Here is a 14,431-nt window from a genome sequence, read left to right on the forward strand (position 1 = left end):
CCTGACCCAATGAGCACTTTCGGCATTTTATTTACCTGATGAAGGTGGTCTTGCCGGTGGAGTACTGCCCGATGAGCAACACCATGGGCTTGTTGTCGAAGTCGGCCTTTTCCAGGGCGGGCGAGTGGAAGTAGTGGAATTGGTAGTAATCCTCCAGCGGCTGCAGCCTCTTGCTGTAGAGGGAGCGCAGCCCTTCGCTCACCGTGTCAAACACCAGCGAGTCCTTCCCGCGGGCCTCAGGCCCAGCCAGCCAGCTGAACATGGTGCCGAGAGCCGCTTTTCCTCCCTCTGACTGACCTCAGCCTCTCCAGCTGGCAGTCATCAAACGCCCAGCGCGAGCCCCTCCCGCCGCCCCAGAAGCCCCGCCCCACCCACCGCCCCGGAAACAGGGCGCGCTGCCTGCTGGGAGCTGTAGTTTCCGATCACCCTCCTCGATAGTCACTGCGCAGAATCAGACAGCCGAGAGTCGAGGCTGTTCGGCCCGTAATGGCAGTGATGACAAACTCGTTCCCCCCCGCCCCACTCCCCGGCGGCAACTGTTCATCCTTCTGCCATTCAGGCCTCCTCCCGACCCATCTTTTGTTTCCTCACAGATGCTGTACTTAACCTGCTGAGTATTTCCAGCATTTTCTCTTTTTTTTTGGTATCAGATTTCCAGCATCCGCCAGTATTTTGCTTTTGTGTTTGATTTCGGTAGTGGGAATGCTTTTAGAAACGATAGTTCAGGACAAAATTAATAGTCATTCGGACAAATATGGATTAATTAAGGAAAGCTGGCAAATCATGTTTAACTAACTTGCTTGAGTTTTTCTGGTGAGGTAACAGAGAGTTGATGTGGTGTGCATGGACTTCCAAAAGGCATTTGATAAAGTGCCACGTAACAGGCTTGTCAGCAAAGTCAGAGCCCATAGAGTATAAGGGACAGCAGCAACATTGGTATGAAATTAGCTGAGTGATAGGAAACAGAAAGTAGTTTTGAACGGTTGTTTTTCGGACTGAAGGAAGGTATTATAGTGGGATTCCCCAGGGGTCGGTTCTAAGACCCCTGCTTTTCTTGATCTGTATTAATGACCGAGACTTGGGCATACAGGGCACAATTTCAAAATTTGGGCATGACATAAAACTTGCAAGTGTGATGAACTGTGAGGAGGACATAGGCAGGTTGGTGGAATGGGCGGACAAGTGGCAGATGAAATTTAATGCAGAAAAGTGTGAAGTGAGTCATTTTGGTAGGAAGAACGAGGAGAGGCAATATAAATTAAAAGGTACAATTCTAAAGAGGGTATATGTGCACAAATCATTGAAAGTGGTAGAGCAGTTTGAGAAAGCGGTTAATGAGGCATGTGGGATCCTGGACTTTATAAATAGAGGCATAGAATACAAAAGCAAGGAAGTTTTGATAAGTCTGTATAAAACACTGGTTCGGCCTCAGCTGAAGAATTATGTCCAATTCTGGGCACCACACTTTAAGAAGGATGTGAAGGCATTACAGAGGATCAGAAAAGATTTACAAGAATGGTTCCAGGAGAGGGACTTCAGCTAGGTGGATAGACTGGAGGGTCTGGACAGAGTAGGTAGAGAGAAACTGTTCCCATTGGCGGAAGGGCAAGAATCAGAGAACACTAATTTAAGATGATTGGCAAAAAAACAAAAGCGACTTGAAGAAAAACATTTTTATGCAGTGAATGGTTAGGATCGGGACTGCACCGCCTGAGAGTGTGGTGGAGGCAGATTCAATCATGACTTTCAAAAGGGAATTGGATAATTTTCTTAATAGAAAAAATTTGCAGGGCTGCGGGAAAAAGACAGGGGAGCGGGACTAGCTGAGTTGCTCTTGCAGAGAGCCTGCATGGACATGGCAAGCCGAATGACCTCCTGTGCTGTAACCATTCTATCATTCTAACTAACCTTGATTTCTAAAAGTTTGTAAAGATGGTGGGTCCTTTTGGTCATTGATGACCCCTGACATGCTGACCGTTAGCATCTCTCACCGACACTTATGGGCAAGGGGAGGGATGATCAGTGTCCAGCAGAAAATCCGATAGTGAATGGAGTCACACCCGACAATAAGGAAGATGGTTTTTGTTGTTGGAGGCCAATCATCGCAGCCGAGGATATCACTGCAGGAACTCCTGAGGGTATGCATCCTTGCCAAGCTATCTTCACCTTCTCTTCCTCACAAGAATAAATAGCTCCACAGTCGTCAGTTCCATTTACCACTCCTCTGATAATGAAGCAGCCCATGCCAACCTACAGCAGAACCCAGATAACATCCAAGCTAGAGCTGAAAAGTGGCAGCTACATTCATGCCATATAAGTGGCAGGTAATGGCCATCTTGAACAGGAGAAAGTCCAACCATCTTCTCTAACCTTCAATGGCAGCTTCACTAAACTCTCCACCATCAACCTCTTGATGGTTACCATTGACCTGAACTGGATCAGCCATATTAACACCATGCCTATAAGAACAGGGCACAGGTTGGGTAGTAAATGATGAGTGACTCATCTCCTGACCCCTCAAAGCTTCTCCACCATTTACAAGGTTCAAGTCTTTGCTGGAATACCCACCCCTCGCCTGGATGGGTGCGTTCGCAACAACACCCAAGAACCTTAACACCATCCAGGCCAGAGCAATTTGCTTGATTGAAACCCCTGCCACTGAACTCATTATCTGAGCCCTCCACCACCTTTGTGGTTGTTGTATGTACAATTCACAGGATGCATTGCAGCAACACACCAAGTTTCCTATGGCAGCATCTCCGAGGGCCATAACTGCGAAGGCAGCAACGTCATAGCAGCACCGGCAGTTCCAACCTCAGTCCAAAGTCGTACACCATCTTGACTTGGACATATATTGCCATTCCTTCATTGTCGCCAAGTCAAAATCCAACATGTCCCTACCTTAACAGCACTGTGGGAGCATCTTCATCACACGGACTGCAGCGGTTTAAGGAGGAGGTGCACAATCAGCATCTCAAAGGTAACTAGGGATGTGCGATAAATGGGGTCTTGGCAGCGACACCCACATCCTGAGAGCAAATAATAAACAGAAATTCCTCTGGGGAAGAACTGCAGTGTCCCCGAGCCTCAGAGCATCATTGGGGCTAAAATTGGTCTTCATCGGTAGTGTGAAATGGACTGATAGTGAATGGGCAGCCTGATTCAATGTCTTCAATGAAAAGAAATTGGTCCTTGGTGTGAGATGAGCTGCCGATTCACGCAGCTGGCAAAGACCAATTTCACTCCCACTATCTCTGTTAGTACCAGCTCAACGATGGTCAAAGCATGCCCAGCTGCAGTCAGATTGACAAATAGGAACACCCCCTCTTCTCACCTCCTCCACCCCCAGTGGTCAATGCTTGACATCTCTGATTCATGCTTGTAATTTGATCCCCTCCCCGAGTCCATCAACTACCCTGTTAATCCATAACTCTTGAACCAAGTAGGTCAGATGGTGTCAGTTAATACTAAATCCCAAGTTTCAGACCCTTCAATCTGGTGGCGCAAGCTGTGAGCTCCCCCCCCCCACCCCCGGCATGCCCATTTGAGGCTGCAATGTAACTCAGTAGAGACTTCCATATCAAAAAACGCACATCAGAAGTAGGGAATGATCACACTTTTATTGTCAAAAGCATCTGCAGGTGTTAGTCACTCAAACTGCAGTCTAAATAATTAAAAAGTAACAATTTTCTACACAAATCACAATAGTTTCTAGAGAACCGTAACAAACGGTTTCGGAGAGTGGTGCCTATTCAAGATTATTTATAACCAGTGGTGCCACAAAGGCCTTATCCCCATCCCAGCATCTACATGCAGTCCAACCTTTCTAGTACAACAGACTGGTTTAATTGAAGCAACTGCCAGTTACAGTGAACACACCATTCCTGTTCTCAATGATACACACTTACACCCCAGGGACACTGTCCGTGGAGAGGGTCCATGAGGCCAGTTACTAAGCTGCTGCACATTAACTTTTACTTCTAATGCCTTAAAAATCAACCTGTAGTCTAGAAATGCTAAGCAGAAAGCCCCTTCAATAATTAATGTTTTAAGAATAGCTGTAAATAGCTTTATGGATAGGATTTGAAGGAAATTGACTGATTAATGAACCCAAAAGAAGACAGCAAACACTTTAAAGTTTCATCAAATCGCTGAATTTTAGGCCACAGAAGCAGCCAGCCATTCAGTCCATCACCCCAGTGCCTTCTTTCCAAAAGAGCTCTCCCCTTAATCCCATTCCCCTGCAACTGTAATAAAAAGGGAGAGGAAGTGAGGTGAGAGAAAGAGGTAACAGGCATAACAAGTGGTTTTCATAACTTTTTACTTTATTAATTTTATGATTTCTATTTTAATATTACCAAGCTGTGTGACCTTACTGTAACATCTCCAGCATTAATAGGTTAGTGTTAGGGTAAAAGGAGAGCAAAGTCCCCTGACATACAAGGAGTTGCTGACTGAATGCGAGTCTTCACAATAGAGACCTGTAAACATGGAGCAAGCAAAGTCATGAAAACCACAGATGCACAGAAATAGGAAGTACTTTTCCAACAACCCATCCTTAAATGATGCCAATCCCTGACTGGATGTGTGCACCCTAACAAATGAGACTATGCCAGCTCTTGCAAACTACCATACCAAATCAAAAAGTGAGCACAGGCTGCCTTGCACAAGTGTAAAGTACTGAGTGTAGCTGCTCAGCCCATCTCTCTGCTGATCATGACCCAGAGCTAGTGCTGCATACAGCACGGACCATCTCTGGTGCAGAATTTGCCCGTGTCAATGGCAGCGGGTAGCTAAGTTATAACTCAGCAGTAAGATCATCCAGGCCATCCTCGGGCTCATTATTTTCGCTGTGTGATGGGTTCTCCGTCATCTCATTGTTCGGTGGCTGTTCATGTGCCTTTGATTCCGCCATATCTTTCCCTTCATCCCGCAGTCCCTCCAGCTCCAGAGTGAACTTGGTGGCGATGATGGACTTGCTCAGCTCCACCACCACTTGCGGCAAGGCCCTCATTTTTGCCTCATATTCATTCTGGGCCTCCTGCTGGTACTGAATGTCATGGAAAATAAGGAGAGAAAAACAAATGAATGGCAGCTCAAACTGAAGTCTTCACCCTAATCTTCTGTGTACTGGCTGAGTGTGGTTCTGGCTGAGGTGAGCCAGTAGTTATGCCTCAGGCCCTCTGGCATTTATAATGCAAACCTGGGGTACTTATGCAGCAACTCACTCATTTACGCAGTGCCTCAATATGTGTACGTGCTAAACATACTGTGAATATGCGTGGAGTGAAGGAAAAGGCTCACAACACATTCACAGAAGCAAAGGCATGAGTGAGCATGGTAACATAGGATCAGGAGAAGACCATTCATCCCCTTGAGCCTGTTCCGCCATTCAGTTGGATCATGGCTGATCTGTATCTTAACTCCATCCATCCATCTTGGTCTGTAAACCTGAAGACCCTCACCTAGCAAAAATCTATCAATTTCAGTTTTGAACTTTTCAATTGACCACGCGCCCCCCCCCCCCACTCCAGTAACTTTTTTTTTAGAACATTACAGCGCAGTAGAGGCCCTTCGGCCCTCTATGTTGCGCCGACCTGTGAAACCATCTGACCTACACTATTCCATTTTCATCCATATGTCTATCCAATGACCACTTAAATGCCCTTAAAGTTGGCGAATCTACTACTGCTGCAGGCAGGGCATTCCACGCCCCTACTACTCTCTGAGTAAAGAAACTACCTCTAACATCTGTCCTATATCTATCACCCCTCAACTTAAAGCTATGTCCCCTCGTGTTTGCCATCACCATCCGAGGAAAAAGACTCTCACTATCCACCCTATCTAACCCTCTGATTATCTTATATGTCTCTATTAAGTCACCTCTCCTCCTCCTTCTCTCCAACGAAAACAACCTCAAATCCCTCAGCCTTTCCTCGTAAGACCTTCCCTCCATACCAGGCAACATCCTAGTAAATCTCCTCTGCACCCTTTCCAAAGCTTCCACATCCTTCCTATAATGCGGTGACCAGAACTGCACGCAATACTCCAGGTGCGGTCTCACCAGAGTTTTGTACAGCTGCAGCATGACCTCGTGGCTCCGAAACTCGATCCCCCTACTAATAAAAGCTAACACACCATATGCCTTCTTAACAGCCCTATTAACCTGGGTAGCAACCTTCAGGGATTTATGCACCTGGACACCAAGATCTCTCTGTTCATCTACACTACCAAGAATCTTCCCATTAGCCCAGTACTCTGCATTCCTGTTACTCCTTCCAAAGTGAATCACCTCACACTTTTCCGCATTAAACTCCATTTGCCATCTCTCTGCCCAGCTCTGCAGCCTATCTATGTCCCTCTGTAACCTACAACATCCTTCGGCACTATCCACAACTCCACCGACCTTAGTGTCATCTGCAAATTTACTAACCCACCCTTCTACACCCTCTTCCAGGTCATTTATAAAAATGACAAACAGCAGTGGCCCCAAAACAGATCCTTGCGGTACACCACTGGTAACTAAACTCCAGGATGAACATTTGCCATCAACCACCACCCCCTGTCTTCTTTCAGCTAGCCAATTTCTGATCCAAAGCTCTAAATCACCTTCAACCCCATACTTCCGTATTTTCTGCAATAGCCTACCATGGGGAACCTTATCAAACGCCTTACTGAAATCCATATACTTCAACTGCTTTTTGGGGGAAAGAGTTCCAGATTTCCACTACTCTTTATGTGAAGTGCTTCCTGACATCACCCTTGAATGTCCTAGCTCTAATTTTAAGGTTATATCCCTTTCTTCTGGACTCACCCAGCAGAGGAAATAGTCTCTCACTCTCTACCCTCTCAAATCTTGAATCATATTACCTCAATTAGATCACCCTTTAATCATCTATGCTCAAAGCACCAGTTAACCTGTTTTGGGTGATGTTCCCTGGATATATATCTCTCTGCTTCAGTACTGAGGGAGTGATGCGTTGGTGAAGGTGCTGTGTTTCAGATGAGGTATTAAACCCAGGCTCCGTCTGCCCTCTCAGATGGATGTGGAAATTCCCAAAGCACTATTTTGAAGAGTAGCGGAGATCTCCTCAGCGTCCTAGTCAATATTTCTCTCTCAATCAACAATACTAAAACAGATTGATTTATCATTGCCTATTTGCTGTTTGTGGGAGCTTGCTGTGTACAAATTGGTTGCCATGTTTCCTACATCTCAACAGTGACGACACTGCAAAAGTATTTCATTGATTGTAAAGTGGTTTGGGACGTCATCAGGTCATAAAAGCCTTTCTTTCATTCAAATAGAGCCATGGGATCAGCGCCTCGGTTTAATTTCTCATCTTACAGATGTCATCTCTGATATTACTGTGCTCCATCAGTACCACACTGGAGTCTCAGCTAAGATTATTGTGCTCAAGTGCTGGAGTGGTGCTTGAACCCACAAGCTTCTGACTCAGAGAAGAGAGTGCTACCACCGATACTTAGAAATTTTAAACATTTGGTACAGGATGTTGTGCTGTGCCAAATCATTTGCTTGGGTTAGGGTGTGGGAACAGAATTGTCAGTATTACCTGGTAATGAACTTCACCACAGCTCATAGAAAACATAGAAACATAGAAAAATAGGAGCAGCAGTAGGCCATTCGGCCCTTCGAGCCTGTTCCACCATTCAATACGATCATGGCTGATCATCCAAACTCAGTAACCTGTTCCAGCTTTTTCCCAATATCCCTTGACCCCTTTAGCCCAAAGAACTATATCTAACTCTTTCTTGAATATATTTAATGATTTGGCCTCAACTGCTTTCTGTGGTAGAGAATTCCACAGGTTCACCACCCTCTGGGTGAAGAAATCCCTCCTCATCTCAGTCCTAAATGGCTTACCCCTTATCCTTAGACTGTGACCCCTGGTCCTGGACTCCCCCACCATTGGGAACATCCTTCCTACATCTAGTCTGTCCAGTCCTGTTAGAATTTTGTAGGTTTCTATGAGATCCCCTCTCATTCTTCTAAACTCTAGCGAATACAAACCTAATCGACCCAATCTCTCTTCATACGTCAGTCCTGTCATCCCAGGAATCAGTCTGGTGAACCTTCGCTGCACTCTCTCCATAGCAAGAACATTCTTCCTCAGATAAGGAGACCAAAACTGCACACAATACTCAAGGTGTGGTCTCACCAAGGCCTTGAATAATTGCAGCAAGATATCCCTGCTCCTGTACTCGAATCCTCTCGCTATGAAGGCCAACATACCATTTGCCTTCTTAACTGCCTGCTGCACCTGCATGCTTACTTTCAGCGACTGGTGCACAAGGACACCCAGGTCTCGCTGCACCTCCCCCTTTCCCAATCTATCGCCGTTCTGATAATAATTTGTCTTCCTGTTTTTGCCACCAAAGTGGATAACCTCACATTTATCCACATTATACTGCATCTGCTATGTATTTGCCCACTCACTCAACCTGTCCAAATCACACTGGAGCTTCTCTTCATCCTTCTCACAGCTCCCACTCCCACCCAGCTTTGTGTCATCTGTAAACTTGGATATATTACATTTAATTCCCTCATCTATATCATTAATATATATTGTAAATAGCTGGGTCCTAGCACTGATCCCTGCGGTACCTCACTAGTCATTGCCTGCCACTCAGAAAAAGACCCATTTATTCCTACTCTTTGTTTCCTGTCTGCCAACCAGTTCTCTATCCATGTCAGTACCTTACCCCCAATCCCATGCGCTTTAATTTTGCACGCTAATCACTTATGTGGGACCTTATCAAAAGCCTTCTGAAAGTCCAAATACACCACATCCACTGGTTCTCCCTTATCTATTCTACTAGTTACATCCTCAAAAAATTCCAATAAATTTGTCAAGCATGATTTCCCTTTCGTAAATCTATGTTGACTTTGTCCGATCCTGTCACTGTTTTCCAAGTGCTCTGCTGTTACATCTTTTATAATGGACTCTAGCATCTTCCCCCATGACTGATGTCAGGCTATAATTCTCTGTTTTCTCTCTACCTCCTTTTTTAAATAGTGGGGTTACATTAGCTACCCTCCAGTCCGTTGGAACTGTTCCAGAGTCGATAGAATTTTGAAAAATGACCAGCAATGCATCTACTATTTCTAAGGCCACTTCCTTTAGTACTCTGGGATGTAGATTATCAGGCCCTGGGGATTTATCGGCCTTCAATCCCTTCAATTTTCCCTACATATACTGATTTCATACAGTTCCTCCTTCTCACTAGACCCTCTGTTCCCCAACATTTCTGGGAGATAATTTGTGTCCTCCTTTATGAAGAGAGAACCAAAGTATGTATTTAATTGGTCTGCCATTTCTTTGTTCCTCATTATAAATTCCCCCGTTTCTGACTGTAAGGGACCCACATCTTCACTAATCTTTTTCTCTTCACATATCTATAGAAGCTTTTACAGTCAGTTTTTATGTTCCCTGCAATCTTACTCTCATATTCTGTTTTCCCCGTCTTAATCAATCCCTCTGTCCTCCTTTGCTGAATTATAAACTGCTTCCAATCCTCAGGTTTGCTGCTTGTTCTGGCCATTTTATATTTCTCCTCCTTGGATCTAATACTATCCCTACTTTCTTTTGCAAGCCACGGTTGAGCCACCCTTCCTGTTTTATTTTTGCGCCAGACAGGAATGAACAATTGTTGTAATTCATCCATGTGCTCTTTAAATGCTAGCCATTGCCTATCCACTGTCAATCCTTTAAGTAACATTCCCCAATCTATCATAGCCAACTCACGCCTCACACTTTCATAGTTTCCTTTATTTAGATTCAGGACGCTAGTCTCGGAATCAACTCTGTCACTCTCCATCTTAATGAGGAATTCTATCATGTTATGGTCGCTCTTCCCCAAGGGACCCCACACAAGATTGTTAACTAATCCTTTATTGCTATTTTTATCTGCAGTCTGCAAATTTCTGACTTACATAGAGTGAGAATTCAGCACACATTAGAAAGGCATAAAAATTGAACAAGTGGTTCCAGTAAATAACTAATCCAGCTTCAGAAAACAAACAAAGCTCCTGCAAACCAACTACTCAAACCCTAACACACACTGTATCCCATCCAACTCCCCACCCTCACACACACACACTGTACACCATCCAACTCCCCAGCCTCTCACACACACTGTACCCCATCCAACTCCCCACCCTCACACACACACACTGTATCCCATCCAACTCCCCACCCTCACACACACACACTGTATCCCATCCAACTCCCCACCCTCACACACACACTGTACCCCATCCAACTTCCCACCCTCACATACACACACACACTGTACCCCATCCAACTTCCCACCCTCTCACACGCACTGTACCCCATCCAACTCCCCACCCTCACACACACTGTACCCCATCCAACTTCCCACCCTCACATACACACACACACTGTACCCCATCCAACTTCCCACCCTCTCACACGCACTGTACCCCATCCAACTCCCCAGCCTCTCACACACACTGTACACCATCCAACTCCCCAGCCTCTCACACACACTGTACCCCATCCAACTCCCCACCCTCACACACACACTGTACCCCATCCAACTTCCCACCCTCACATACACACACACACTGTACCCCATCCAACTTCCCACCCTCTCACACGTACTGTACCCCATCCAACTCCCCACCCTCACACACACTGTACCCCATCCAACTTCCCACCCTCTCACACACTCACTATCCCCCATCCAACTTCCCACCCTCTCACATGCACTGAACCCATCCATTTCCCCACCCTCACACACACACTGTACCCCATCCATTTCCCCCACCCTCACACACACTGTACCCCATCCATCTCCCCACCCTCACACACTGTACCCCATTCCAACTTCCCACCCTCTCACACACTCACTATCCCCCATCCAACTTCCCACCCTCTCACATGCACTGAACCTCATCCAACTCCCCACCCTCACACACACAGTGTACCCCAGCCATTTCCCCACCCTCACACACACACTGTACCCCATCCATTTCCCCACCCTCACACACACTGTACCCCATCCAACTCCCCACCCTCTCACACATACACTGTACCCCATCCATTTCCCCACCCTCACACACACTGTACCCCATCAATTTCCCCACCCTCACACACACAAACTACCCCATCCCCCACCCTCTCACACACACACACACTGTACCCCATCCAACTCCCCACCCTCACACACAACCACTGTACCCCATCCAACTCCCCACCCTCTCACGTACACACTGTACCCCATCCATCTCCCCACCCTCTCACACATACACTGTACCCCATCCATCTCCCCACCCTCACACACAAACTGTACCCCATCCAACTCCCCACCCTCTCACACATACACTGTACCCCATCCATTTCCCCACCCTCACACACACTGTACCCTATCCATTACCCCACCCTCACACACACTGTACCCCATCCATTACCCCACCCTCACACACACTGTACCCCATCCATCTCCCCACCCTCTCACACATACACTGTACCCCATCCATCTCCCCACCCTCACACACACACTGTACCCCATCCAACTCCCCACCCTCTCACACACACTGTACCCCATCCATTTCCCCACCCTCACACACACTGTACCCTATCCATTACCCCACCCTCCCACACACTGTACCCCATCCATTACCCCACCCTCACACACACTGTACCCCATCCATCTCCCCACCCTCACACACACACTGTACCCCATCCAACTCCCCACCCTCTCACACATACACACTACAGACCCAGCTTATCCCTGTTACCTCTTTTTCCTTTTCTTTAATTTCCTCTAAATTGGCAGACTGCTTTTCCTCAAGTTTGCTTTCAAGATTTGACTGATTCTCTAAAGCCTGTAATAAGAAGAAAATATAATTAGTGCAGTGGGATTGTGGGTATGGGGTGTGGGATTGTTCGTACTGTAATATTCTGCATATTGTTAGTCTAATGCTGACTATCTAAAGAGTCCGATGGGTTAAAAGAAACAGGAACTTTATTGAAACATGTCTTACTGCTGGGGCATACATTTTCCAAAACTGTACTAAAGGGATTCACACACACCATGTTATATCACTTCCTGTATGATTGGCCTATTAATCCAGTAACAACCCAATGTCCAGTTTACCACATTATACTACATCTGCTCCCACGTGTCTGACTTCCATTTCTACATGACAGTCGCTGTGACGATTTCACAGGTCTATCATAATGCGTCCTCTTTTCCTTTGGAGGGGATTGAGGTTTTGAGTGCTCCGAGTAGTCTTTCTGACTCTGCTGTACAAGAGTGGAATTGGTAGGTGACTCAGGTTCATCATTTGGGTTGTCTTCTGGATTGGTGAATGAATGCAGCATCACTGGCCCATTAGAATTCAGAGATAATTGATTCGCTGGGATAGGAGGCTGCTTCTGTCTGGCCACCAATGCGCATCTATTCCATCTCACCATACCATGCTCTGTTTGGATAAGGCAAGACCGTGGACCTGATGTCCGTTCAAACACTTCTCCATAACGAGCTTGGTCTCAGATCCAAACTGGCTCTCCTGGTTGGAGGTCTGGTAGATTTCATGCTTTGTGATGTTTGTCATCGCTCTCCATCTGCCTGGAACAATTTCTGTCTTCTTCCTCCCTCACTTTGTCCAAGACATCAACTCGTACCTGTGGCCTGAGTGTGTATATGAGAGTAGGGAGGTGGGTTTTCAGTCTTCTTCCCATTAGGAGTTCACATGGAGCCAGACCATTTTGGAATGGAGTTGAACAATAGCTCAGAATGACAAGTTGGAAATCATTGTTCCTCTTCAGCATAGCTTTCACCGTACGCACTCCTCTTTCAGCTTCACCATTAACTTGAGGGTATCATGGTGAGCTGGGGGTATGAACGAATCCATACATTACTGTGAACTCTTTAAAGTATTTGTTGGAAAACTGCGGTTCTTTGTCTGAAATGACAAGGTCTGGGATTCCTTGTGTTGCAAATATCTCCTTCAATGATGCAATCACTGCCTCTGAAGTGACCCTGCAGTTGGTTGACTGCTATCCATCTTGAGTAATAGTCTACTACAATCAAGAACATTTTGCCTTTGTTCAGAAAGGTCCATCCCAAGATGTTCCATGATCTCGATGGAAAGGAAGGTGACATCAATGGTTCTTTTGTCTCTTGACCGTGAATAGCATAAGTAATACATCTTGATATTATCTCTTCTAATGATTTTGAGATACCCACCTATCAAACAGAATATCTTGCTCTGGCTCGACATTTTGTGATGCCCAAATGTCCTCAGTACAATCTTTGTAGTTTGCGTAGTCTCAGAGTGACCACTCTCTCATCATAGATGAGTAAATCATCAACTACGCTAAGATGTCCTCTCTGTTCATTGTACTGACTGAGAATGGGATTATGTGGATGTATGCTGGCCATCCTTTGAAACAGTACTCTCTGACCTGAGCACATTAGAGTCATAGAGAGATACAGCACTGAAACAGGCCCTTCAGCCCACCGAGTCTGTGCCGACCATCAACCACCCATTTATACTAATCCTACATTAATCCCATATTCCCTACCACATCCCCACCTTCCCTCAATTCTCCTACGACCTACCTACACTACAGGCAGTTTACAATGGCCAATTTACCTATCAACCTTCAAGTTTTTGGCTGTGGGAGAAAACCAGAGCACCCGGCAGAAACCCACGTGGTCACAGGGAGAATTTGCAAACTCCACACAGGCAGTACCCAGAACCGAACCCGGGTCGCTGGAGCTGTGAGGTTGCAGTGCTAACCACTGCACCACTGTGCTGCCCACATTCTTCATCAGATTTCCATGCGTCCCTGATTTTGTTTAGTTACTGAGATGTTGGTAGAGTTGTAGTTGTTGTCGATGCAAAAATTTCTACCTCTTCGACAAGCGGTACATCACTTTGTTCAGATCTTGCCACTGGGATACAGGATCTGCTGCTTTCCTGGAAAATACTCTGTCTTTGCATCAAACCTCATCATCCTCAGTTTGAATTGTTGTACTCGTGGAGGCATTTTTCCTAACTCCTTTGAATAAAGAGAGTCACCAAAGGTTTGTAGCCCATCTCTATCTTAACATAAAGACCAAGAACATAATCTGCAAACTTTTCACAAGTCCATGCAGCCACTAATGCTTCTTTCTCTATCACTGCATATCTCTGTTCAGTCTCTGATAGTGAACGGATGCATTCTTCCTCAAATTAAAATATGTATCAAATGCTTTGATTACTTCATTGTATGTGGCTTTCTCCTCATCGATACTCTGCATTAAGAGAATATCATCTGCACAGTCACCCATCACATATCACAGCGTACTGACCTGCTCACTGCTCGGCTTCACAGCGAGGTCCGAGGCAGTGCGATACCTGACAGATCTCCAATACCACTTCGGCCATACTTCAGCT

The 14,431-nt window shown here is 45.9% G+C and overlaps 2 protein-coding genes across 2 annotated transcripts in view; both read right to left on the minus strand.

Annotated features, from left to right (window-relative positions):
* Nucleotides 1-342, minus strand: part of LOC137373990 (EH domain-containing protein 3-like) — a 90,490-nt gene extending 90,148 nt beyond the window's left edge. The window contains exon 1 of the mRNA XM_068039708.1: nt 36-342. Within this exon, the coding sequence (XP_067895809.1) occupies nt 36-262 (227 nt within the window). The 5' untranslated portion in view covers nt 263-342. The remainder of the gene's footprint in view (nt 1-35) is intronic.
* Nucleotides 343-3,642: 3,300 nt separating this feature from the next.
* LOC137373519 (1-phosphatidylinositol 4,5-bisphosphate phosphodiesterase beta-2-like) overlaps nt 3,643-14,431 on the minus strand; it is a 463,682-nt gene continuing 452,893 nt past the window's right edge. Inside the window, exons 31-32 of the mRNA XM_068038391.1 lie at nt 11,783-11,869; nt 3,643-5,050 (exon numbers count right to left, since the gene is read on the minus strand). Coding sequence (XP_067894492.1) covers nt 4,799-5,050; nt 11,783-11,869 — 339 coding nt within the window. The 3' untranslated portion in view covers nt 3,643-4,798. The remainder of the gene's footprint in view (nt 5,051-11,782; nt 11,870-14,431) is intronic.

Source organism: Heterodontus francisci, chromosome 9 (genome assembly GCF_036365525.1).
Source record: "Heterodontus francisci isolate sHetFra1 chromosome 9, sHetFra1.hap1, whole genome shotgun sequence".
Taxonomy (NCBI): domain Eukaryota; kingdom Metazoa; phylum Chordata; class Chondrichthyes; order Heterodontiformes; family Heterodontidae; genus Heterodontus; species Heterodontus francisci.